Source organism: Ochotona curzoniae, unplaced genomic scaffold (genome assembly GCF_017591425.1).
Source record: "Ochotona curzoniae isolate NIBS_2020 unplaced genomic scaffold, NIBS_Ocur_1.0 contig_1, whole genome shotgun sequence".
Lineage (NCBI taxonomy): Eukaryota > Metazoa > Chordata > Mammalia > Lagomorpha > Ochotonidae > Ochotona > Ochotona curzoniae.
Genome location: NW_024464918.1, coordinates 46,001,288 through 46,023,237, shown reverse-complemented (window position 1 = coordinate 46,023,237; position 21,950 = coordinate 46,001,288). Strand labels below are relative to the sequence as shown.

Below are 21,950 nucleotides of genomic sequence, written 5' to 3'. Positions count from 1 at the left end.
CCCTCGCCCCATCCCAGCTCCTGCACTCTCCGTGGAGCCCATCCCCTGCCCTGGGTGGCACAGAGCCCATCCCCAGTAGCCTGCCCCATGTCATGGCCTGTCCCAGGGCCGCCCACTGCTCACCAGGCCCAAAGCTGCTCTCATGCCTTCTCTCCTTGACTGTGCCACGGTAGCTAGAGGACATTGCCCACGCCTGACCTGCATCACTTCTCAGATGGAGTGTCTCAGGCAGACCCTGCATACAGAGAGCAGAGACAGAGAGGAACACAGCCACAACAGATGACATAGCCCAGGCTTACAGACCAGCTCCGCTTGGGGCCTTGGAAACACCTGCAAACACCGGCATCCTATCTGGGCGCCATTTCAGGTCCCTGCTAAGTCCTGGGAAAGCAGTGGAAGATGGACCTGGGAGACCCACAAGCTCCTGGTTTTGGGTCAGCATAGGCCTGTGACCCTTGGGGAAGTGAACCAAGGGTTGAAGTTCTCTCTCTCTAACACTATGAACAGTGGTGCAAGGCCCATGTCTGCCTTGTCCAGCGCAGCTCCACTCGCCCTTGCAGTCAGGGAAGGCACATGTGGCTAGTACAACAGGGTAACAGGTCTCAGAGGTCTCCCTGCCGTGAGGGGGCACAGCCGTCCCACCCTAGTGATTGACATGAGCAAATTGGAACATACTGAAGCTATGGATCGATATTAGCAATGCCACCAAGTGCTGTCACAGATCAACTGTAATGTAAATTCCTTCCTGAATGTGTGCTGGTGTTTCACATTTCTCATAAGTACCCTAAGTTAGTGTCATTAAAAACTGCTAGCTAGTGCGGAGGTCGGCTGCCACAAGAGCACCTAGGTCCTCTGAGGTTCTAGTCATGTCTCCGTGTCCTAGCCAGGATCCTGCTACTGTGCACTGCGAGAGACAGACCAGATTCACGGAGAGGCGAGACAGGGAGACCCTCCATCCGCTGGTTCACTCCCCAGGTGGCCGATCCAGATGCCAGGGGCTTCTTCCAGGTCTCCTGTCACGCCACCTCCGGTAGAAGCCGGCTTGAGAAATCGCCGGACCGAGGCGTAAGCTTCAAGGAAGGATGCCTCCCGGAATCGGCTGCATCTCTAGTAGTCTTGGCGCTTCTAACTGTACTCTCTTTGCTTTTATCTATATGACTGGAATAATACTATTTATGTGCGGCAAAGGCTCGATGTTTCTTTATAAATCTATGAAGCCTTCTGACAGGAGATTGGATAAGAATAGCAAACAGTCTGAGATAAAAACTATTAAGTTGTTAGTTTTAGTGAATCTATTTAGGATTAATTTTGAGAATTTCTAGAAAAGAGATTATAGTAGAAAACTATAGCTTAAGAAGCCATACAAGAAGAAAAACAAGAAATATAGGCAAGTTAATATTAAAACCAGTGTAAGGCACAAAACACAATGAGGGCTAACTACTTAATGATTAAAACTGCAACTGGTGCCAAACTGCGTCCACAAGAAATAGCAAATGCAGTCTGTCACCGGGCTGTTAGAGAACAATCTTTGCTCAACACACCTGTTTACCTCCCTGGAAATGTAACCACATGTAAAAACAAAGAAAAATGTTCTTTTGCAATAATCTATTGTATATAAGCTGATGCCTTGCTTTTGCAAAATGCACTCAGATGCAACTTCCTTGAGTTGTCGTGTCTGTTTGTCACTCGCCGAATCCTTGCCCACCGTTCCCGGGGTCCTGTTCCCGTCGGACTGATTGCTCCTGGCCGAGCCCGTCCGTCGCAGTCTCCCATGCAGCTGCAGGGTCCCAAGGCATCAGACCATCCTCGACTGCTGTCCCAGGCCACCAACTGCTGTTCCCTTCCCCCGGAAGGGAAGCGGAGCAGCTGGGACACAAACCGGTGCCGATGGGATCCCAGCACTTGTAAGGCGAGAATTTAGACAGTCATTGTGCCGGGCACCAAACATTTCATAAAACATTTTTTGTTGGGCCTGGCAGATCCCATATGGGCGCTGGTTCTAATCCCGGCAGCCCCGCTTCCCGTCCAGCTCCCTGCCTGTGGCCTGGGAAGGCAGTCGAGGACGGGCCAAAGCCTTGGGACCCTGCAACCACATGGGAGACCAGGAGGGGCTCCTGGCTTCATCGGCACAGCACCGGCCGTTGCAGTCACTTGGGGAGTGAATCATCGGAAGGAAGAGCTTCATCGGACGGAAGATCTTCCTCTCTGTATGTAAATCTGACTTTACAATAAAAATAAATAAATCTTTAAAAATGTTTTGTTTATTTTTTTATAATACAAAGTGCCCTTTTACATTCTTTTTCCTTTCCATCACTGAAATATTTAACACCAATGTCAACTGCTGACTGACCGTTAGCCAGGTAAAAGGTGACAGCAGATCTGTGGCTGCCCTGGGTGGCAGGGCAGGGCGGCCGAGGCAGCTGTGGGTTGTTGCTGCGTTCCTGTCACGATTTTAGTGAGAAGTTCTGGGGACACAAATGTTACCTTCATAAAGCTTTATTTTTTAATCAGGTTCAAACTTGCTCCCAGAAATATGTAATATAAAATCACCTATTAATGTGTGTCAGTCAGACTGGCAGCTTAAGTCTGCCGACCCCAGGGAGTTTACTTGTTCTCTGAATTCCCCATCACCTTTTACTGGGCCTCTTCCTTCACCTGCAGGGCAGGCGCCCACTGCCCACGCTGAGGCCCCACTCCCCCGCAGGGCAGGCGCCCCACTGCCCACGCTGGGGCCCCACTCCCCCGCAGAGCTCACCCCTGCAGATGTGCTTTTTTTTTTAAAGATTTATTTTATTTTTATCGGAAAGGCGGATATACAGAGAGGAAGATCTTCTGTCCGATGATTCACTCCCCAAGTGAGCGAAACGGCCGATGCAATGCCGATCCCGAAGCCAGGAGCCTCTTCTGGGTCTTCTGCGCAGGTGCAGGGTCCCAAAGCTTTGGGCCGTCCTCGAATGCTTTCCCGGACCACAGGCAGGGAGCTGGAACCGGCACCCATATGGGATCCCGGGCGTGCAAGGTGAGGACCTTAACCACTGTGCCACCGCACCGGGCCCGCAGATGTGCTGTCTTAAAGCCTGTTTCACCAGCCCCTTTTGCACCCCTGGGGCTGGTGGGGTGAATTTCCAGCTACTGACAAGGAAGTGACTGCTGACAGCTGTTGGGGACCTGGGACACAGGGCAGAACTAAGCGCTTTCCCTGGTCTCCGGTGCCCACTGAGCTGGGCTAGGGCAGCTCTGTGTCCTGGAAGGAAACAGCGGTTGTGTGGCCTGTGTCCCTTCATGGCTGACCAGCCGTCCTTCTCCCAGACATCTGTGGGTCTGCGGGGTGGAGGGGGGAAGAGGGGCGCCATCTGATGTTAGTGGATGCAGAGCACACTGGGTGGCATGCTCAGCTCCCCGGGACTGGGCAGGAGGGGACATGCCGGCAGCCTGACTTCCAGCGGGCATGCCTTTGGTCCCCTGCCTTTCCTGACCATGCGGACAGGCACACATCCACCACTGGCACTTGCTGTGAGCCAGCCAGGCACACTCCGGCCCACTTCCTGGGTCCTTAGCTGCACTTCCCTTTGAGGCTCTGGTGGATGTTCCTTGCAAACCCAAGGAGCAGTAGTTTGGGTTTCCTCAAACACTTCCTGTGCGCGGGCTACAGCTCCCAGTGCACACCAAGCCCTTCCTGTGCCCCAGTGCGGCCTGGGCTTCAGTGACCGCTCGGACCAGCATCGGCACACACACGGGGGAGAAGCCCTAGGGCTGCAGCTGTGCAGCAAGCAATTCACCTGCGTGTTGAACCTCAGTGTGCACCTGCAACCACCCCAGGTACAAAGCAAACAAGTTACCCAAGTGCAGCAAGGAAGGCATCCCTGTGTGCCCCAAGCTCACCTTGCACCTGCTGTCCCCTCCTCCTGTCCCTGTCCTCACTCCTGCCCCTCCCCGTACCTGCTGTCCCTCCTCCAGTCCCTGTCCTCACTACTGCCCCTCCCCTGTACCTGCTGTCCCTCCTCCCGACCCTGTCCTCCTGTTCCTCCCCGTACCTGCTGTCCCCCCCTCCCGACCCTGTCCTCCTGCTCCTCCCCTGTACCTGCTGTCCCTCCTCCTGTCCCTGTCCTCACTCCTGTCCCTCCCCGTACCTGCTGTCCCTCCTCCTCCTCAGGCGTCCATCAGGTTTCACCTGGCCGGCGGTCCTCCCCCTTGGTCTCACCAGTGACTCCTGCTGCTTCTGAGAACCAGAGGGCAGAGCCAGGGGCCTGTTTGGTCAAGGTCAGCCTTCCCCAGCCAGACCATGTGAGTCTACAAAGCTGGGCCCAGGGCCAGCACAGTGGCAGAAACATCTAAGCCGGAGGGGAAGACCAGAGGAGGGGCCTACGGTTGTGTGGGACCTTCTGTGGCGGCTGGTAAAATAGACTGGCTGCTGGGGCACGAGAGCCAAGAGCCCTGGCCACTGTCTTCACAGAGCCCGGGGATCCAAGAGCCAGCTGCTGGTGGCTCACCATCCCCGTCCCTCCCCAGGGCAGCGCAGGACCCGCTCTGCCCGCTCCTGCTCTATGGGCCCCTCTGCATGGTTCCACGTGGAGTGCCAGAACAGACAGGAAAAGCAAGGCTGGCCACTGGCCCTGAGGGGGAGGAGGGGAAGACCTGCACCCCCGGGACCCCAAAAACTCACTCTGCCACACGCGCCCAGGTACAACGCCATTTATTCTGTCCTTTCCGGAGACCAAGGCCACACCTGCTCTGCTCTCACTGTGGCCTTGGCCTCGGGGACCAGGCAACTGGCCTGCTCTTCTGGGCCTTCTGCTCCTGGACCCTTTCCGTGCCAGGGGTCCAGCTCCCCAGAGCTGAGAGAAGAGCTCACTGCTGAGGAAGCAGGGTTGGCGCCTGGGAGGGTCCCTCAGCAGAGCCTGGAGGCTCGGGGGCACAGTGGGCAGCGCATAGCCCAGGCCGGGACAGATCCTGGGGGGCCGGGGATGCGGCTGGGTGGCTTTTGCTGCAGTGGGCAGCAACGCTGTCCGGCTTCTCGAAGCGCTTGCCACAGAACTCACAGGGGAAGCGCAGGGAGGCTGCTGTTTCGGCGTGCTTGCGCCGGTGCCAGTTGAGCGAGGCCTTCTGGCGGCAGGTGAACCCACAGATCTCACACCTGCAGCCAAGGATGGGAGGGGAGGCAGCCAGGGGTCCCAGCCCCCACCCACGGCCAGCCCACTCACTGCAGGGGCTTCCCTCCCATGCGGATGGGAGGGGAGGCAGCGAGGGGTCCCAGCCCCCACCCACGGCCAGCCCACTCACTGCAGGGGCTTCTCTCCCGTGTGGATGCGTCTGTGGATGACCAGGTTGCTGCTGGTTCGGAAGGACCGGGCACAGAACTCACAGATGTAGTCCCGGGTGTCTGCAGGCACAGACACAGGCCATGTGGGGTGCGCTCACCCCACCCACCTCCTTCCCCCACGCCACAGACATGCACCAGGACCCAAGGCTGGGGTCCCCATCAGGGACCTGGGAGGAGTCACAACAGCTGAATGAGGCATGAACACAGATGTGGCACCCCAGGCCCACCCTGAGCTCCTAGGGCAGGTGCCCGCTAAGCTCGGTGTTCGCATGAAGACAGGAGGTGCCAGGCAGCAGCCATTCACAAGCCTGCAGTTGGGGGTGGGAGTTAGAGCTGCAGCCCAAGCTCCACAGACTGCCACGCCTGCTGGTGGGAGGGGACAGGACAGGGCTGGAGACCCGGCCCCCAGATTCCCTTGAGCACCTGGAGTCACCTCCCTGCTCAGCTGCAGGCTCCGCCCCTCCAGGGCTCATGCATGCCTGGCTCTCCTCCCCTCCCTGAGCAGAGCCACCTGTCTGGCACCTCCTCTGTCCCTGCATCTCTCCCTTCACCAGTGACCAAAGAGGGCCTTGTGCCCCTTAAACTCTGACCACCAGCCACACTCACCTCCACCAACCACACTCACCTCCCACCAACCACTCACTCACCTCCCACCAACCACACTCGCCTCCCACCAGCCACACTCGCCTCCCACCAGCCACACTCGCCTCCCACCAGCCACACTCGCCTCCCACCAACCACACTCACCTCCCACCAGCCACACTCGCTTCCCACCAACCACACTCGCCTCCCATCAACCACACTCACCTCCCATCAACCACACACCTCCCACCAACCACACTCGCCTCCCATCAACCACACTCGCCTCCCACCAGCCACACTCACCTCCCACCAGTCACACTCGCCTCCCACCCACACTCGCCTCCCACCAGCCACACTCGCCTCCCACCAGCCACACTCACCACCAACCACACTCACTTCCCACTAACCATACACTCACCTCCCACCAACCACACTCACCTCCACCAACCATACACTCACCTCCCACCAACCACACACTCACCTCCCACCAACCACACTTGCCTCCCACCAGCCACACTCGCCTCCCACCAACCACACTCGCCTCCCACCAGCCACACTCACCTCCCATCAACCACACACCTCCCACCAGCCACACTCACCTCCCACCAACCACACTCACCTCCACCAACCACACTCACCTCCCACCAACCACACTCACCTCCCACCAACCACACACTCGCCTCCCACCAACCACACTTGCCTCCCACCAACCACACACTCATCTTCCACCAACCACACCTCCACCAACCACACTCACCTCCCACCAACCACACACCTCCACCAACCACACTCACCTCCCACCTAATCACACCCCCCCAAACCACCACACCAGGCAACCACCCTATCACTTTCTCCCTTGGCCCCTGGTCCTCCCCCTCAGTGCACACAAGGGACTTCAGGACCCCCGCTAGCTACTCGTAACATCTGGGCCTGTTTCTGACCTCCCTGACCTGGGCTACCACCACGAGGTTACACCAAGTCTGGTGCCATTTCAAAAACTTCTACCCCCAGCCTCTTGGCTGCACCCGGGCCTCTCAGCCTGTCCAGGTCCAAAGGTCCAGCGACTCAAGCTGCCTTCACTACCTTTGCCCTGGGCCCATCTTGTCTTCCCACTGGGTTAAGGCCCTCTCAGAACACACCCGACCTCAGTCGGCCCCGCCCATCTGCGCATGCCCAGAATGCATCCATCTCACTGGCCAGGCTTTCCTCAGAACATGAGGCCCTCAACCCTGCAGTGTCCCTGCGACTCTAGTGGAGGACACTCTGGCCACAGCTGGTGGCCTGACCCTCTTACCCCCGCCTCCACCTGCAGCACTTCTGTCCTGGCCCTTGACAGATGCTATACCCTGTCCAGGCGGCCCAGGGCTGCCACACTCAGCCCCTTCTCTGCCAACACGTGTTCACCCCTGTCTCTATCTGCCAGACATCTTCCAAGATGCCCGATGAGCGGGCCCTGGCCCCTTCTTCCAGGCAATCAGGTACCCTCCACTGCACCCCACTGCCCCTGCTGGGCCCCATCCATATGGCTATAGCCTCACCCTGAAGTCCCCTCCCGGCAAACCCCCTGGTACTGACCACTGCTTTCCTACAGCAGCGACTGTGCCCTCCTCGGCCAGCGGTGGCCCTCTGAGGCCCCACAGCAAGCCAGGAGCCAGCCTGTCCCTCGAGTGGGCTCCAAGGCCCCCACCACCCATTCCTCCAGCAGAGGGGCCCAGTGCCTGGCAGCTGCAGGGTGGGAGGAGGCATGGCAGGGGCGGGAAGGCCAGGCACTCACTGCTGTGCAACTTCACATGCTCCTTCAAGTGTTTCTTGAAGTTGAAGGACTTGCCGCAGGCCGGCTCGGGGCAGCAGAAGGACTTCTGGTGGATGTGCTGGTACTTCCTGTGGTGCTGGGGCAGGCACAGGGCCGCTCAGCGCAGGCGGCTGCCCTCCCCAGCCTCCCTGCCCGGTTCCTGACTGCCAGCCAGCTACCTTCCACAGCAGGATGGCTCTGGTCTCCCGACACGGGCCAGCCCACCGCCTGCCACTCGGGGGCTTCCGTGCTGTTCCTCACCTCGCTCTACGGGGCCCGGCAGCCCCTCTGCACCTCCCGCTCTAGGACATCCCAGGCCAGCAGCCACGGGGAGGCACCTCCACGCCAGCTGAGCAGCCTGGGTAAGACCTCAGGCTTCACACACACTGCCGCCCAGCCCTGGCGGGGCCTCCCAGGGCCAGGGGTGACTGGTGCGGGGGCTCAGCTGACGGCCTGAGTTCTGCAGGCTCCCACCCACCTTCCCCACCTCAGCTAGCACCCGTGCCACCACCAACCCGGCCTCCCAACACCACCACACCATGGCCCTCACGTTCAGGTACTGCCGGTTGGAAAAGATCTTCCCGCAGCCAGGGAAGTCGCAAGGCAGGAGCTCCCTGCGGGCAGCTTTCCTGAGGAGACAGGGAGCAGAGGGGACTCACCTGCCTCCCCTGCCACTCAACACTGCCCTTGGCCCTCCCCACCCCTGTCCGCACCCCTCCTCCCCCGGCCCTGCCAGCATCCCTGGTCCCAGGGCCTACCGAACTCTCTTGGGACCAATCTGTGAGGTGTCCGCGTCCCAGGCTGGGCTCCAGTGGCTTCTAGCGCTACACACAGCAAAGAGGGAGCAGGGGCCTTGAGGGGGAGCCATGCCCTCGAACGCCCCTGCCCCCATGTCTGGGCATCAGGTTACCTGGCCAGGGACTCTGCTAGGTGGGCTGCTTGTGGGGTCCTGTCGGGCTCCGATTGTACTCCGACTTGTGACACAGGAGTTCCAGAATCGAGTGTGGATGCCAATGATGACGGAGCAGTAAGGGGGGCTGGGGCTGGCTCCCCTTCCCCCGGCAGGTGGCTGACAGGGGCAGGGCGTGGACTGGGGGCGTCAGGGTCACTGCTGAAAGAACGAAGAACATGGGCCGTCGGCTCCCTGGCCGCACCAGGCTCTGGGCAGCGCACAGCTCTGGGCCGCGGCTCCCTCCCAGCCCTGCTCCACATCCCTTCAGCCCGACTTGCTCATCTGGGGAGGAGCTGTAGGTCCAGGGGCTGGCGTCACTCAGCATCTCTTCGTCCTCCTCGGCCTCCTCACCCTCCTCCTCTCCTGGGGGCGCAAAGCTCTCCGATGGCGTTCCCCCCAGCCTGCAGGACCCAAGCAGGGAGGCTGAGGCCCCACTGCCCTAAGGGGCCGTGGTGGGAGCCTTCATCCCCAGTCCCTGACTCCTACACCATACCTGGGCGGCCCGTCTTCATGCTCCGATGCCACACCTGCAGGAAGCAAGGCCGGGAGCTGCTGCCGAGGGCTGGAGTGCTGGGAGAGGGACGAGGCGGCGAGGCCCCCGGCCGGCCAGGGCTTACTGCTGCACACTGGGCTCCAAAGGCTCAGGGCAGGGGGCGTCCTGGGTCACCCACTTCTTCCCTCAGGCCGCCTGCTGTCCCCACAGACGCTCCGCCAGGGGCACACTCATTACATCTGGCTGCCAAGGCCTGCCCCACCCCGCTGACCACCTGGCCAGTCCCCAGCCTACCTGTGGGCTCCTGCCCGCCCCGGGGGGTGCGTGGGAAGGAGGCCGGCTTGCACTCCTCTGCAGTGGAGGGGCCCAGAGAGGGTCCCCAGGAGAAGGTGTGGCCTGCTGAGCACTCCCACACAAGCCCGCCGTCCTGGCCCCCGGGCCCCCGAAGGCCAGGCACCAGGCTGCACTCGCGACTGTGGGTGTGAGACAGGAGCACCAGGTACTGCAGGCCCTTGGGCGACACGGGATCTGAACCTGGCAGTGGGAGAAGCTGTGAGGCTGGGCGTGCTGGAGCTCACACCCACGGAGCCCCGAGGCCCTGCAGAGCCAGACCCCAAGGTGCCCACGCTTTGCTGTCCTGACCAGCTCCCCGGGGAGGTGACCCTGGCCCCTACCTGCGCAGAGCACGCAGCCTGCAGAGGTGTACCTGCCAGAGAGAGGAGGCGGGCAGCTCAGGCCGGGTGGTGAGCCCACAGCCCTAGGCACACACAGGGAGGCTGGGACCCCGGCCCAGAGGCCGCGCAGCCCCGGGCGCGGAGGGGATGCTGACCGGTCCAGCAGGAACTTGGCGAGCTGCGAGTGCAGCGCGAAGCCCAGCCGCTCCTTGAGCAGGCACCAGCGCTCCATGTGGCCGCCCAGGCGGATGCGGCACTTGCTGCGGCGCGCGTCCAGCTGCCTGCGCTTCTCCCGCCGCCTGCGGGTCGCGTCCGCGCCGGGGGACGACGCCATGTGCTCGGCGGCCTGGAAAGGCGACGGGCACGCGTGGGCACCGGAGGTGGAGGTCGCCTCACGGCCGCGATCCCCGGACGGCGCGCCCCCGGCTGTCCTCTGGGCGCCCAGGGTCGCCAGGACAGGGGTCTGCTGGGCGGCCCACGGAGCTGGCCGGCAGGAGCTGCGGGACGCACGGGCCTCTGTGGTCCAGGCGCGCAGCGGGGGTCGGGCGGAGGCCCAGGGCGCCCCCGCCGCAGCCCACCCGGGCCCCGCCACGCAAGGATCACCACCGCAGCCCCCTCCGCCCCCCGGGCCCCTGCGCGCCCCACTGCGCCTGCGCCCCGCCGCCTCGCGCGCAGGCCTGGGGAGCGGCCGCAGGGCCGGGGCCCACCTCGCGCGCCGCGCCGTTGCTCCTTTAAGAGGAAACGGCTGCGCGGGCGCGTGCGGTCTCCGGAGCGCGCGTCACAGGCCGGGCGGGCCGCGCCTGCGCACTGGCTGCCCGCTCGCGCGGTGCCTGCCGGGAAGTCGGGGCGTGCGGGCGCGTCTCACGCACCCTGGCCAGGCCGCGCACCTTCCCGGGCCCCTGGGCCTGTCGCTGTGCTGGGTGCGGGGACGCGGGAGCGTGTGCTCCGTGTGCTGACCACAGCCTTCACTGAACTGCCGAGTGTGCAGTCAGACGCAGCCGAAAGGTCGCAGGCTGCCTCCCGGGCCGCTGTGCGCAGCTGTCACCCCAGAACTTCGCCCTGGCCCGGCGCGGGCCGCGCGCCGTGCCCTAAATGTTGCTTGCTGAGCAGCACCGCCTGGCCACCTGGCGCCCCTCGAGGACTCCAGCCTGGCACCTCCTAGTCCAGGTGTGGTCACTCGCAGGGCGAGGCAGGACTTCATGTGGTGAATAAAAACCACAGACATTTCCCTATTAAACAACAGTTCTCTTAAAAAGATTCTTTACAAGAGCAACAAATACGAGAAAGAGGTCTTGCATCTGCTGGTTCGCTCCCGTAATGACTGCAGCGGCCGGGGCTGGGCCAGTTGAAACATGGGCAAAGGAACGAAGTAGATGTCTCCAGAGAAGACGTTAGAATTACCAACAAGCACATGAAAAGACAACCGACATTATTAGCCATCAGGGCAATGCAGACCACAGCTGCAAAGAGGTGTCATCAAACAGACAAGATGGGCATGAGACGGGTGGAGATGGCGCCCACATTCCTGCTGTCTGTCCGCAGGATCCCACAGGCCGCCCTGCACCGAGGAACAGCCCTGGCAGGATCCCACAGGCCGCCCTGCACCGAGCAGCAGCCCTGGCAGGACCCCACAGGCCGCCCTGCACCGAGGAACAGCCCTGGCAGGATCCCACAGGCCGCCCTGCACCGAGCAGCAGCCCTGGCAGGACCCCAGAGGCCGTCTTCCACCAAGGAGCAGCCCTGGCAGGACCCCACAGGCCGCCCTGCACCGAGGATCCACCCTGGCAGGATTGCACAGGCCGCCCTGCACCGAGGAGCAGCCCTGGCAGGATCGCACAGGCCGCCCTGCACCGAGGATCCACCCTGGCAGGATCCCACAGGCCGCCCTGCACCGAGGATCCACCCTGGCAGGATCGCACAGGCCGCCCTGCACCGAGGAGCAGCCCTGGCAGGATCGCACAGGCCGCCCTGCACCGAGGAGCAGCCCTGGCAGGACCCCAGAGGCCGTCTTCCACCAAGGAGCAGCCCTGGCAGGACCCCACAGGCCGCCCTGCACCGAGGATCCAGGATGGACCATGGCCGCCCGCAGCTATGCCCGTCCAACCTGTGGACCAAGATGCTAATGAGGTAGTTCACACGAGCCAATCAGGGAGGGAGCCAGGCGAGCCAACTCGTGATTGGCCAGGCCCCGAAGCCACGCCCCGTGACCTACAGCACTCCCCTTGCTGGAAGTTGGGCCTGTGTTCCCTCAGGTCCGCGGGGCCCGGCGCGGGAGGGAATGTTCGACCTGTGGTTGGTCACCTGAGGGGATGTTCGACCTGCGGTTGGTCACCTGAGGGGATGTTGGGCCTGCCGTCGGTCTGCGGTCGGTCACCTGAGGGGATGTTGGGCCTGCCGTCGGTCTGCGGTCGGGCACCTGAGGGCTCGTTCGGCCCCGCGGGGTGCTGGCTCTCGGGGAGCCCCCTCAGAGCCCCGTGTGTCGGGGAGTGGTGCATGTGAGTGAGCCCGGGTCATCAGCAGCTCGCTGCGCCCCTCGGCCGTGGCCCGTGGGCAGCAGGCCAGGCAGCTCTCGGAGCCCGTGGCTGCTGCGGGGACGCCGAGGGGACACCGGCAGAGGGCGGCCGAGCCCCCGCGCCAACCGGCCCGCTGCGTGCGGGTGCCAGGCCCCTCCGGGAGGAAGGCGTGCGTGTGCAGCCGCGCGGGGGCCGCTCCCTCTGCGGACGAGCACCCGGGGCCGCGCCCCGCGCCCCGCGCCCGGATCCCTCAGCCCGGCCCCGCGCCCCCAGCCCGGATCCCCAGCCCGGCCCCGCGCCCCGCGCCCGGATCCCTCAGCCGGCCCGCGCCCGCGCCCGGATCCCTCAGCCCGGCCCCGCGCCCCGCGCCCGGATCCCTCAGCCCGGCCCCGCCCCCCCAGCCCGGATCCCCAGCCCGGCCCCGCGCCCCGCGCCCGGATCCCTCAGCCCGGCCCCGCGCCCCGCGCCCGGATCCCTCAGCCCGGCCCCGCGCCCCCAGCCCGGATCCCTCAGCCCGGCCCCGCGCCCCCAGCCCGGATCCCCAGCCCGGCCCCGCGCCCCGCGCCCGGATCCCTCAGCCCCGTGTCCCGCCCTCTCCGGCCCGGCTCCCCGGCAGGCGCAGGCAGCAGGCGTGGCGGGAGCGCCCCAGCTCCCGGTTGTCAGGATGGCCGAGTGGTCTAAGGCGCCAGACTCAAGGTGCGCACCTTGCCTTCTGGGCGTTCTGGTCTCCCAATGGAGGCGTGGGTTCGAATCCCACTTCTGACACATGTTTTCCGGCCGGGCTGTAAGGCGCGCTTTCCGCGGCGCCGTGGCTTTCTTTTCCCGGGGCGTGGGCCGCGCTGCCCGGCTGCCCGGCTGCCCACCGCCCTGCCCGCCCCATTTCCATCCCTCCCTGCCGCCCGCCGGTTGCCCTGCCGCCCTCGCACTCAGCACCCTCCTTAGTCTGCCATGCTGTGCCACCCTGCTGCAGCGCCTCCCTGGTGGTCTAGTGGTTAGGATTCGGCGCTCTCACCGCCGCGGCCCGGGTTTGATTCCCGGTCAGGGAAGCAGTTGCTTTTTCACTGCTGCTTTCTCTTTTATAAATTCAAAACAAAACCAGCCGGCCTGACTCTGCGCCTTGACCTGGTGGTAAGGGGAAGGAGGTGAGAACAGACTCAGAGACACAAGCTCCTTAGGTGGGCACCACACCCCACGCTCTGTGTTGGCACCCAGGGCCAGGGCAGACTCTGGTGCTGTACCTCCCGGGGGAAGGGACAGGCTCGGTGGGCCCCACTTGTCCTAAGAACACTGCGCCCGTCCCCCAAAATCTCCAGATGTGACACGGGGCAGAAGAAAGCAAACTAATCCCACTATACCACCCCCTCACACAGGGCTAAAGTCGCGCATAGCTGAGCCATGCACAAGAAGTGACCGCAGGTGTGTGTGTGAGAGAGAGAGAGAGATCTTCCATCTGCTCCTTAACTTCCAGATGGCCACAGCAGTTGGGACAGGGCTGGACTGACCAGGTTGAACCTAGGAGTCCAGAATTCCATTCTGGCCTCCCACGTGGCCAACCATGACAGGCACAGCATTTGAGCCCTCCTGCGCTGCTTTCCCAAGCATCAAGGCAGTGAGCTGGACTGGAGGTGGAGCAGCTGGGCCTCCAGCTGGTCGTGTGATGTGGAAAGCCCGTGTCAGAGACAGAGGCTCAGCCCATAGTACCCAGCACTGGGCTTTTTTTTTCCCCTTTTTTTTATTTTGACAATCTTTGCATAGTTAATTTGGGTAAAAAGGTTCAGGGGCTACAGGAAAGTGGGTAAGATTATTATTTCCATATTGTTTCCTTCATGTATCTGAGGTAAAGGGGGATATTGAGGGAGAAGCCCCATCCGGTTTCCCACCCACCCCAAGTCCTGCATGTGGGGCATGCTCTGAGATATTCGCTCAAGAGGTTTCAATAGTTCACCAGTTATGAATCGCTGCCAATCTCGCCTCTCCAAACACGACGAGGTCATTGAAAAATCCACTGATTGACATTGTCCATCATAGCGTCTCTATTTGCCCAGTATTTTGTTGCCAACCTATAGCTGAGGTGGTTGATTAACCTGCTCCATCTTCTGTCCTTTCATGGTTAGGGTTCTGAGTCCAGCATTTCAACTGGGGAGATCGCCAAAGAAACTTCGTCTGAGGTGTTCCCAGGCCAGATTCTTGTATGCACCAGCAAGCACAGGGCCCAGCACAGTCCATCACCCCAATCAGCTGGTGGTTGCAATTGCTGAGTTGGTTCTGTTTTCAGCCCCGCCTTCCATTGGAACCAATGAGTGTTGCAGTCCAGACTGGTTCTGCACAGTGCGTTCTCGGCCCTCACCTAAATCAGTGGGAGCTGCAGCCTGGTGAGAGCGAACCCCAATGACCCCCACCAGGCCCGCCCCCTACCCTGGTTTGCCAGTATGTGTAGCAGACCAGTCCAGTCTGTCCCACATCCCCCATGGGTCTCATATATGGCAATTAGCATTGAAGCTTAGATCCATCTAACCAGCTCAACAATCAAGCCCTCACGGGTGTCGATGAGTGCCTCTCTGTCTAGCCACCCCAGTCCCTGCCCTAGTTTTCGTGCCCTCCCGTGGGAGTGGTAACCCAAGAGTAGGGAACCCACGATTTCCCTCCCAGGTCTCTCACTCCCAGATTGTGCACTTTCCAGGTGGTTCTGCAGTTTAACTTGACAGAATTAGCCCCCAGTGCCAGTTTCTGCCAGCTGGTGCTGCGGCTAAGCCCAAACAACCCTCACCCACTCTAATTGTAGATTGCACCAGTAGGAATAACCAGCCCAGCCTGGCTTTTCCCTGATCTAGTGGCACATGGGCTTTTGAAAACAAGTTGTGTCTTGTGTCTTTGTGGCTTACAGTATGTTAAAGATGCTCCCAGACAGTGACGTGACGCTGTGGTGGAAGACAAGACAGTTGTGTGGCTCTTTCTGTGACAAGAACTAAAATCTCCTAAATTGGCAGAAATCACTGTGCCAGCACAGTTTAATATTAGTCCTCCTGTTAGACATTATCTCTGCACTTGCTCACCCTTCCTTTCTGTTTTATTTTTTACAAGGCTTACTTTTAAAATTTTTAGTTGAAAGGCTAATTTACAGAGAGAAGGAAAGAAAGATCTTCCGTCCCCTGGTTTGCTCCCTAAGTGGCTGCACTAGCCAGAGGTGAGCTGATCCAAAGCCAGGAGCCAGGAGCTTCCTGCAGGTCTCCCACACGGGTGGGGCCAAGCACTTGGAGCATCTTCTGCTGCTTCCCTAGGAGCACCAGCAGGGACCTAGATCATATGTGGAGCAGTGCCCATCTGAGATGCCAGTGTCACAGGTGCCCCTATGCCAGCCCAATCCTCTTTTACGACTAAATGACACCTCCTGTGGCTAGAGGTGCTGGGAGGGGAGTCCGGGGGAGAAAGTGGTGAGGTGCTGACTCAGTCTCTCAGTTATTAGAAAGATAACTGCTGCCTCCGCATGGCAGTGGGCCAGCCTGGCCAGGTCGCCTTCCCCAGGAGCAACTTGAAGGGCAGGTTCATGCAGAGCACCTGTGCCCCTGCCCTGGGGTACCCCCTGCCCTCTCACACACCCCTCATTACATGCTGGGGTGACCAGGAGCCAGGCCTGCAGCACAGGGCAGGTTCTCTGGGAAGCTGAGCCGAGGCCAGGAGGGAGACTGGAAGGAGGGGAGAAGCAAGCAGGGAGATGGGCAGAAGAGGAAGGGAGAATGAGGCGTGGGCCCGTGTCCTCCGCTGGGGGAGGCCCGGGAATGCTTCCTGAGCAAGCACAAGCTGGTGTTCAGGAAATGTTCAAGCCTTAGGCTGGCTCCAGTTCCTGGGACATCCGCTCAGTGATCTTGTTTATGACTTATTTATTTTGTTTGAGGGATGTGGGCCTTTCCTCCGCTGGGTCTGTCCCCAAATGGCCGCAGCAGCCAGGGCCAGGTTGCAGCCAGCAGCTAGGATGCTGGAACTCCTGGCCATCACTGTAGGACCGCCAGTGGAGAGCTGACACTTGAATTGCACTCTGGTACCAGATGCCAGCGTCGTGGGGTACACTGGATCCCTGCAGCTACATCACTGCCTGCGTTCACTAAAGCCACTGGTTCATTGGGGGTTCCCAATGGGACCTTCTACATCTGTGCTGCATCTCCTTCTGTTAACTGAAAAGCTTTTAAAAAGAGAAGGAATTTGTAGTAATTTGCTATGGCAGTCACAGAAGACGAACCCAGTGCCCAGCAGAGGCGTGCTCATCTTAGCCCCCACGGCCAGTCCTGATCTGGAAGCACACCCCTAGGAAGTGTGAAACTTCTGGGCCCATTCCTTGACTCATGGAGGTGGGGGCTGGGCCCCCAGGAGGCCCCGTGCTTCCCACGCCCCCACCCTGTCTGTGTATTTGCAGCCTGTGGTTCCCTGCCTGCACTCAGGTGGGTGGGTCTAAGGGCTCTGTGCCCAGTGACAACAGCAGGGCGTGGGTCACACGGAAACTGTACAGTCCTAAAAGCCTCATTTACCATAAACGCTTGTAGCCATGGGGACTGTAGCCCAGGTGTACTGTGAGGGTCCCAGTCTTCCCACAGCAGCCTTCAATGATTGCCCGAAGCACTGGTTGCCAGAGACCTTGCTGAGGTGGGGTCTCCGGTTCACCAAGTGCAATGGTGTTGCAGACCCAGCTCTGCCTCGGTGGCTACCACGTGCCCGCCCGGCTTTGTAGGGAAGTCAGGGATCATTGGCCGTGGTATACACACAGATTACTGTGCAAGCAGCATGCCCCAGCTAGAGAGTGCCTCCATTCACACCAGTGCTGCTTGCTGGGTGGGCCACAGGAGCTCTCCCCCCGGACTAATCACTCCCGCACTGAGAAGCGAGACTGGCTGCTGATGGAGCACTCAGTGATTATTTTCGGCTCCTTTGGGACCATCTCTGCCCCATCCCTGCGGCTGCAAGTTGCACAGATGCATCCTAGGGGACAGCAGGGGAGCTGGAGGTGGCTGATTCAGCTTCCCCATTGCATGAGAGAAACACTCCGCTCCCCGGGTGTCCCTCGCTGGATGTGTGCCACTTGTGTCCCTGCCCAGGGATACCCTGCTCCCGCTGGCAGCCCGTGCCAAGTGCCCTGGCACCCTGGGAGCCCTTGTTAGTCTCTTCCTCTGGGGATCCTCCCTGGAGGGCCTAATGGGAAACTTTCTAAAAAAAACGAGGCTCGCTTCCCGGAGATAATCAAAGCCATTAGCAGGGGACAGGAACCATGGAAACTCCTGTTGCTGCCAGGAGATCTCAGAGGATGAGGCCTGTGGGGTGAGGGTGCTTGGACGGTCAAGCCTGGCATATCGCTCAGGGCACACAGAGACTGCGGGCACCATGGACAATGTCTGTCAGGAAAGGCCGGCATACCTTCCGGTGTGTTTTTACACCAGGCAAGCTTCTAGCTCCAGTTTTGCTGATGTATTTTCCTGATGTATCCTCATGCAAAACATATGCTTATCGCTTACTTTGAAACATTCCAAACTTACAGGAACATCACAAAATTAGCAGAGCACAGCCTGAGACTAGCAGCCTGGCTGCCTTTCAGCCAGGGCATTAACGGTGATGCAGCACAACGAGCTGAGCCATGGGCTTTTCTCCATCCCTCACGTGACCCGAGCCAGTCTCTGGCACGGCCGTGAGCTGTGTCACTCAGTCTCCTTGTTGCTGGGTTCGCAGACCCGCACTTGTCTGTGACTTCAGCCTAGGTGTCCCGTCCACTTCTCTCCCTGCTGGGTGTTCATTCACCCCTGCTAACACCAGATACACTGAACTCAGCAGCTGATCTCGGAAGATGATTCCCTTTGCTTTGCCTGCTGGCATCTCCATGGCTCTGCTCCCATTTCCTGGTAGCGGCCATGCTGTTCCCAGCATCTGCACACTTAACTCTTCTTTCCAACTTTATTGAGGTGTACTTGAACAATGAAAATGTGTACATCTGTGGTATATAAGGGTCCTTGTATATCAAGAGTCTTCCAAGTGTGTATAATGGAAAAAAATATGAATTTCAAAAAGTTTCTGCATCAAAATTAGCATGTCTTAAAATTCTGTTTCCCATGAACTTTTGAGGACTTCTGTGTGTACGCTGGGAAATGACTACCGCAGACTGACTGACACGCTCAGCACCACTGTTTTCTGGGGAGAACCGCCGATGCTCCTTTGGAACTCTGTCCTCGGGGTACCACTGCTCCCCTTGCTGTGTGCCGTTCTGAGCTCCTTCGTTATGTCCAGCTGAAACCTGCACCCCTCCACAGTGCGGCGGGTCCTCGCTCCGCACACTCCCTGGAACACTCTTGCACGCTCTGCACATCTGGGCTCGACAGATGTGGCTCTCACCTGTGAGATCCTGCAGGACTTGTTTTTCTGTGCCTGGCACAGCTCACTCAGTAGAGGCATCTCCTGGTGCATGCATTGTATGGTCAGAGACAGAATTTTCATGCCACGTCTCTCATGCGCCTGCGGGGAGGTCCTGCGGTGGACGCCCTGCCTTGGCTATGAAGTGGACTGTTGTGGTGGACACTCAGTGCACGTCTCTCTGGGAAGTCCTGACGTGGTGGCCTTCACTTTCACACCCAGTGCTGATGGCTGGTCACGTGGCGGTTCTCTTGGTAATTTGCACACTCTGCCATCTTTCCCATCATGAATAGCGACTGGCCTCCTGCCCTGGGTGCACGGGGTTTCCTCAGAGACTCGCCAGGGCTGGGTACTCTTGGTGAAAGCCGTCTAACCCACGTGAGGCAACAGTTCACGACTCTCCCCGAGAGAAGGTGTTGACCCGTCTTCATCTGATGATCTGATATTGAGCATTCTGCAGCCATTTTCACATCTGCATTGCAGACGCCATCAGGGCTCTGGGAAGCTTCCTTGTTAATAACTCAATTCCTTGCATATTCTGGATTCTAGTCTCTTCTAAGCTGTGCAGTTTTCTGACTGGATTTCACATGGAACAGGCGAAGCCCAGCTCCCGGTGCCCACCTACCCAAGCCCCAGCCTGCTCATCCGTCCCCACCCTCCCTGACTTAGTGAATTGCATCTCCACAGTCTTGGTTTCTCAGGCCAAAAATATTGGTGGGAAGTCTCAGTGTGTTCGTAAAACTCTGTATATGAAATGTATGAAACCTGTTGGTTTCGCTTAAATAAAAACTAATAATCAATCAGGGAGCTGTCACGTCCTCTCTTGCACTTGCATCAGCAAATCCCACCAGCTGCTCTCACAAAACGCACCTGGGACCCAGCTGCTCCGGCAGTCTGCACTGCAGCGCTGGCCTCCCCGCCCGGTTCCCTGGGTGTCTGTGGGTCTACTGCCTGGACTGTCCTGGACCGGAGCCCTCATTTCCTCCACGTAGTTTTTAAAAGATGTATTTATTTATTTTTATTGAAAAATGTAGATTTTACAGCGACTAGGAGATACACAGAGAAAGATGTCTGCTGGTTCACTTCCCAAATGCTGCAAGGGCCAGAGCTGAGCCAATCCAAAGCCAGGAGCCTCTACTGGGTCTCCCTCACAGGTGCAGGGTCCCAAGGCTTTGGACCATCCTTGACTGCTTTCCCAAGCCACAAACAGGGAGCTGGATGGAAACAGAGCAGCTAGAACTTGAACCAGCAAGCAATTGGGATCCTGGTGCATGCAAGGTGAGGATTTAGCCACTGAGCTGTTGAGCCAGGCCCTTTCTTCATGTCTACGTACGTGTGAGGATGGTACCAGGGTGTGCGCTGTAGGACACGCAGGTAAACGTGAATGTCAGTGGCCAGTGTTGAGGTATAGCCAGTTATGCCACCGCCTGCTATATCAGCAGCCCAAATGACTGCTGGTTTGTGTCCTGGCTGCTCCACTTCTGATTCAGCTTCCTGCTAATGTCCTGGGAAAAATCAGAAGACAGCCTAGACGCTTGGGCCCTGCCACCCGCATGGGCGACCTGGCTGAAGCTCGTGGCTCCCAAGCTGCAGCCATCCGGGAGTGAAACAGGCTGAAACTATCTCTCTCTGCAACTCCTTCAAAGAAGGTTTTAAATTCCTGAATTTCAGATAAATACAAAATACCGTTTACACGCGTTTTTAGAGGACATACTCCATGTTCACTTCAATCCTGTTTGTGCCATGTCAGAATTAGAGACATGGAAAAGTCTCTAATGTTGTCATAGTTCAGTGCCACCCTAACAGAAAACCAGGATAGACCGTTGCGATGCGAGGAGGTTGTTAAGCCCAAGGTCAGAGCATTAGTCCCGGGGCAGTGGGCAGCCGGTAGCCCTTTCACTCAGCATGAATCCATTCACCCAGTGATGTGCCCAGTCCCCAACACCTGCCCTCAGGTGCCAGTCCCCTTCGTGGGTCAGAAACAGCCAGGACTCTACCCGGGGATGCCTGCGTGGCGGGCACGCAGAGCCCGAGCCGGAGAGGCAGAGTGGCCGTTACTCCTTCATCTCAGCTGTCCCTGGTCCCTCTCCTGGGGCCCTGTGCGTGCAGGTCCAGCCACGCCAAGCCGGGTGTGCCCTCAGCTCTGTGACCTTGGTCTTGGCTCAGTCAGACGCTGACGGTGACTGTGGCTCAGTCAGACCCTGACGGTGACCATGGCTTGGTCAGACCCCTGAGAGTGACCGTGGCTCAGTCAGACCCCCGATGGTGACCGTGGCTCGGTCAGACCCTGATGGTGACCGTGGCTCAGTCAGACCCTGACGGTGACCATGGCTCGGTCAGACCCTGAGAGTGACCGTGGCTCATTCAGACCCCCGATGGTGACCGTGGCTCACTTAGACCCCTGAGAGTGACCATGGCTCAGTCAGACCCTGATGGTGACCGTGGCTCGGTCAGCCCCCGATGGTGACCGTGGCCCAGTCAGACCCTGACGGTGACCGTGGCTCGGTCAGACCCTGATGGTGACCATGGCTCGGTCAGACCCCTGAGAGTGACCATGGCTCATTCAGACCCCCCGATGGTGACCATGGCTCAGTCAGACCCTGATGGTGACCATGGGTCAGTCAGACTTCCGATGGTAACCATGGCTCAGTCAGACCCTGATGGTGACCGGGTAGGTGGTGACACCAGCTGATCTGCTCCTGCCCTGCAGTGGCTCCCTTGGCTCCCCAGGGCTGCCCACTGTCCCCGTTTGTTTGGACGCTGAGTGGGCATGCCCAGGCACACACGCTTCACAAGCCTGAAGGGCCGTCCTTCCAGGCGCAGCCCCCGGGATGGCCCCGTACTGGGCACCGGAGGGCTGCCGGGACGAAGCCCCCGGGACGGTGGGGACACGGCCGGAGGCGGGGCTGCTGGAGCTCTGCAGAGGGTTGGGGTCACCAGGCCCGGCACTGCTCCCCACCATCTGCAGTCTGGTCGGTTTCCTGGGGATGAGGCTACCGCGCCCGGGGCTGTTTCTGGGCGGCACAGACCACTCAGGGATGCTCTGCCTGCTAACGCCTTGCTCCCGGGCACTTCTGGGTTCTCTCTAGGCGCTGCGGAGGCCAGGCGTCTCGGTGGTCGCACGAGCGGGCGTGGCCTACAGGCGGGGCGTGGCAGGGGCGGGCCCACCGAGAGCGGGCGTGGCGTAGCGGTCCAGGGCGGGGCGTGCCCAGGGAGGGGCGGGGCCGTGGCCAGGGCGGT

The 21,950-nt window shown here is 60.1% G+C and overlaps 1 protein-coding gene and 2 non-coding genes across 4 annotated transcripts; 2 read left to right on the top strand and 1 right to left on the bottom strand.

The window, feature by feature from the left end:
• Positions 1-4,677: 4,677 nt before the first annotated feature.
• On the bottom strand, positions 4,678-10,429 carry ZNF692 (zinc finger protein 692). Of its 2 annotated transcripts, none has more exons than XM_040977172.1 (11): positions 9,969-10,429; positions 9,814-9,845; positions 9,434-9,673; positions 9,140-9,173; positions 8,925-9,047; positions 8,605-8,805; positions 8,453-8,518; positions 8,245-8,323; positions 7,677-7,791; positions 5,281-5,380; positions 4,678-5,134 (listed from the first exon to the last, which is right to left on the bottom strand). In XM_040977172.1, exons 1-11 carry the CDS (start codon positions 10,145-10,147, stop codon positions 4,849-4,851), a joined length of 1,455 nt encoding a protein of 484 aa, XP_040833106.1. In that variant the 5' UTR covers positions 10,148-10,429; the 3' UTR covers positions 4,678-4,848. The 2 variants fall into 2 exon arrangements, with proteins under 2 accessions (XP_040833106.1, XP_040833097.1); XM_040977163.1 differs by having other exon boundaries at positions 8,605-8,802; positions 9,969-10,154.
• A 2,555-nt stretch (positions 10,430-12,984) lies between these two features.
• Positions 12,985-13,091, top strand: TRNAL-CAA. Its single transcript has 2 exons — positions 12,985-13,022; positions 13,046-13,091. It is a non-coding gene; the product is annotated as a tRNA-Leu (tRNA).
• A 209-nt stretch (positions 13,092-13,300) lies between these two features.
• TRNAE-CUC lies at positions 13,301-13,372 on the top strand. The gene has a single exon. It is a non-coding gene; the product is annotated as a tRNA-Glu (tRNA).
• Positions 13,373-21,950: the final 8,578 nt, after the last annotated feature.

Coding starts and splice junctions, on each gene's coding strand:
- ZNF692 (XM_040977172.1), bottom strand. CDS start 10,147: ATGGCGTCGTCCCCCGGCGCGGACGCGACCCGCAGGCGGCGGGAGAAG. Junction 9,674..9,813: donor AGGCTGCGTGCTCTGCGCAG/GTAGGGGCCAGG, acceptor TCCCACTGCCAG/GTTCAGATCCCGTGTCGCCC. Junction 8,519..8,604: donor CTAGCAGAGTCCCTGGCCAG/GTAACCTGATGC, acceptor TGCTGTGTGTAG/CGCTAGAAGCCACTGGAGCC.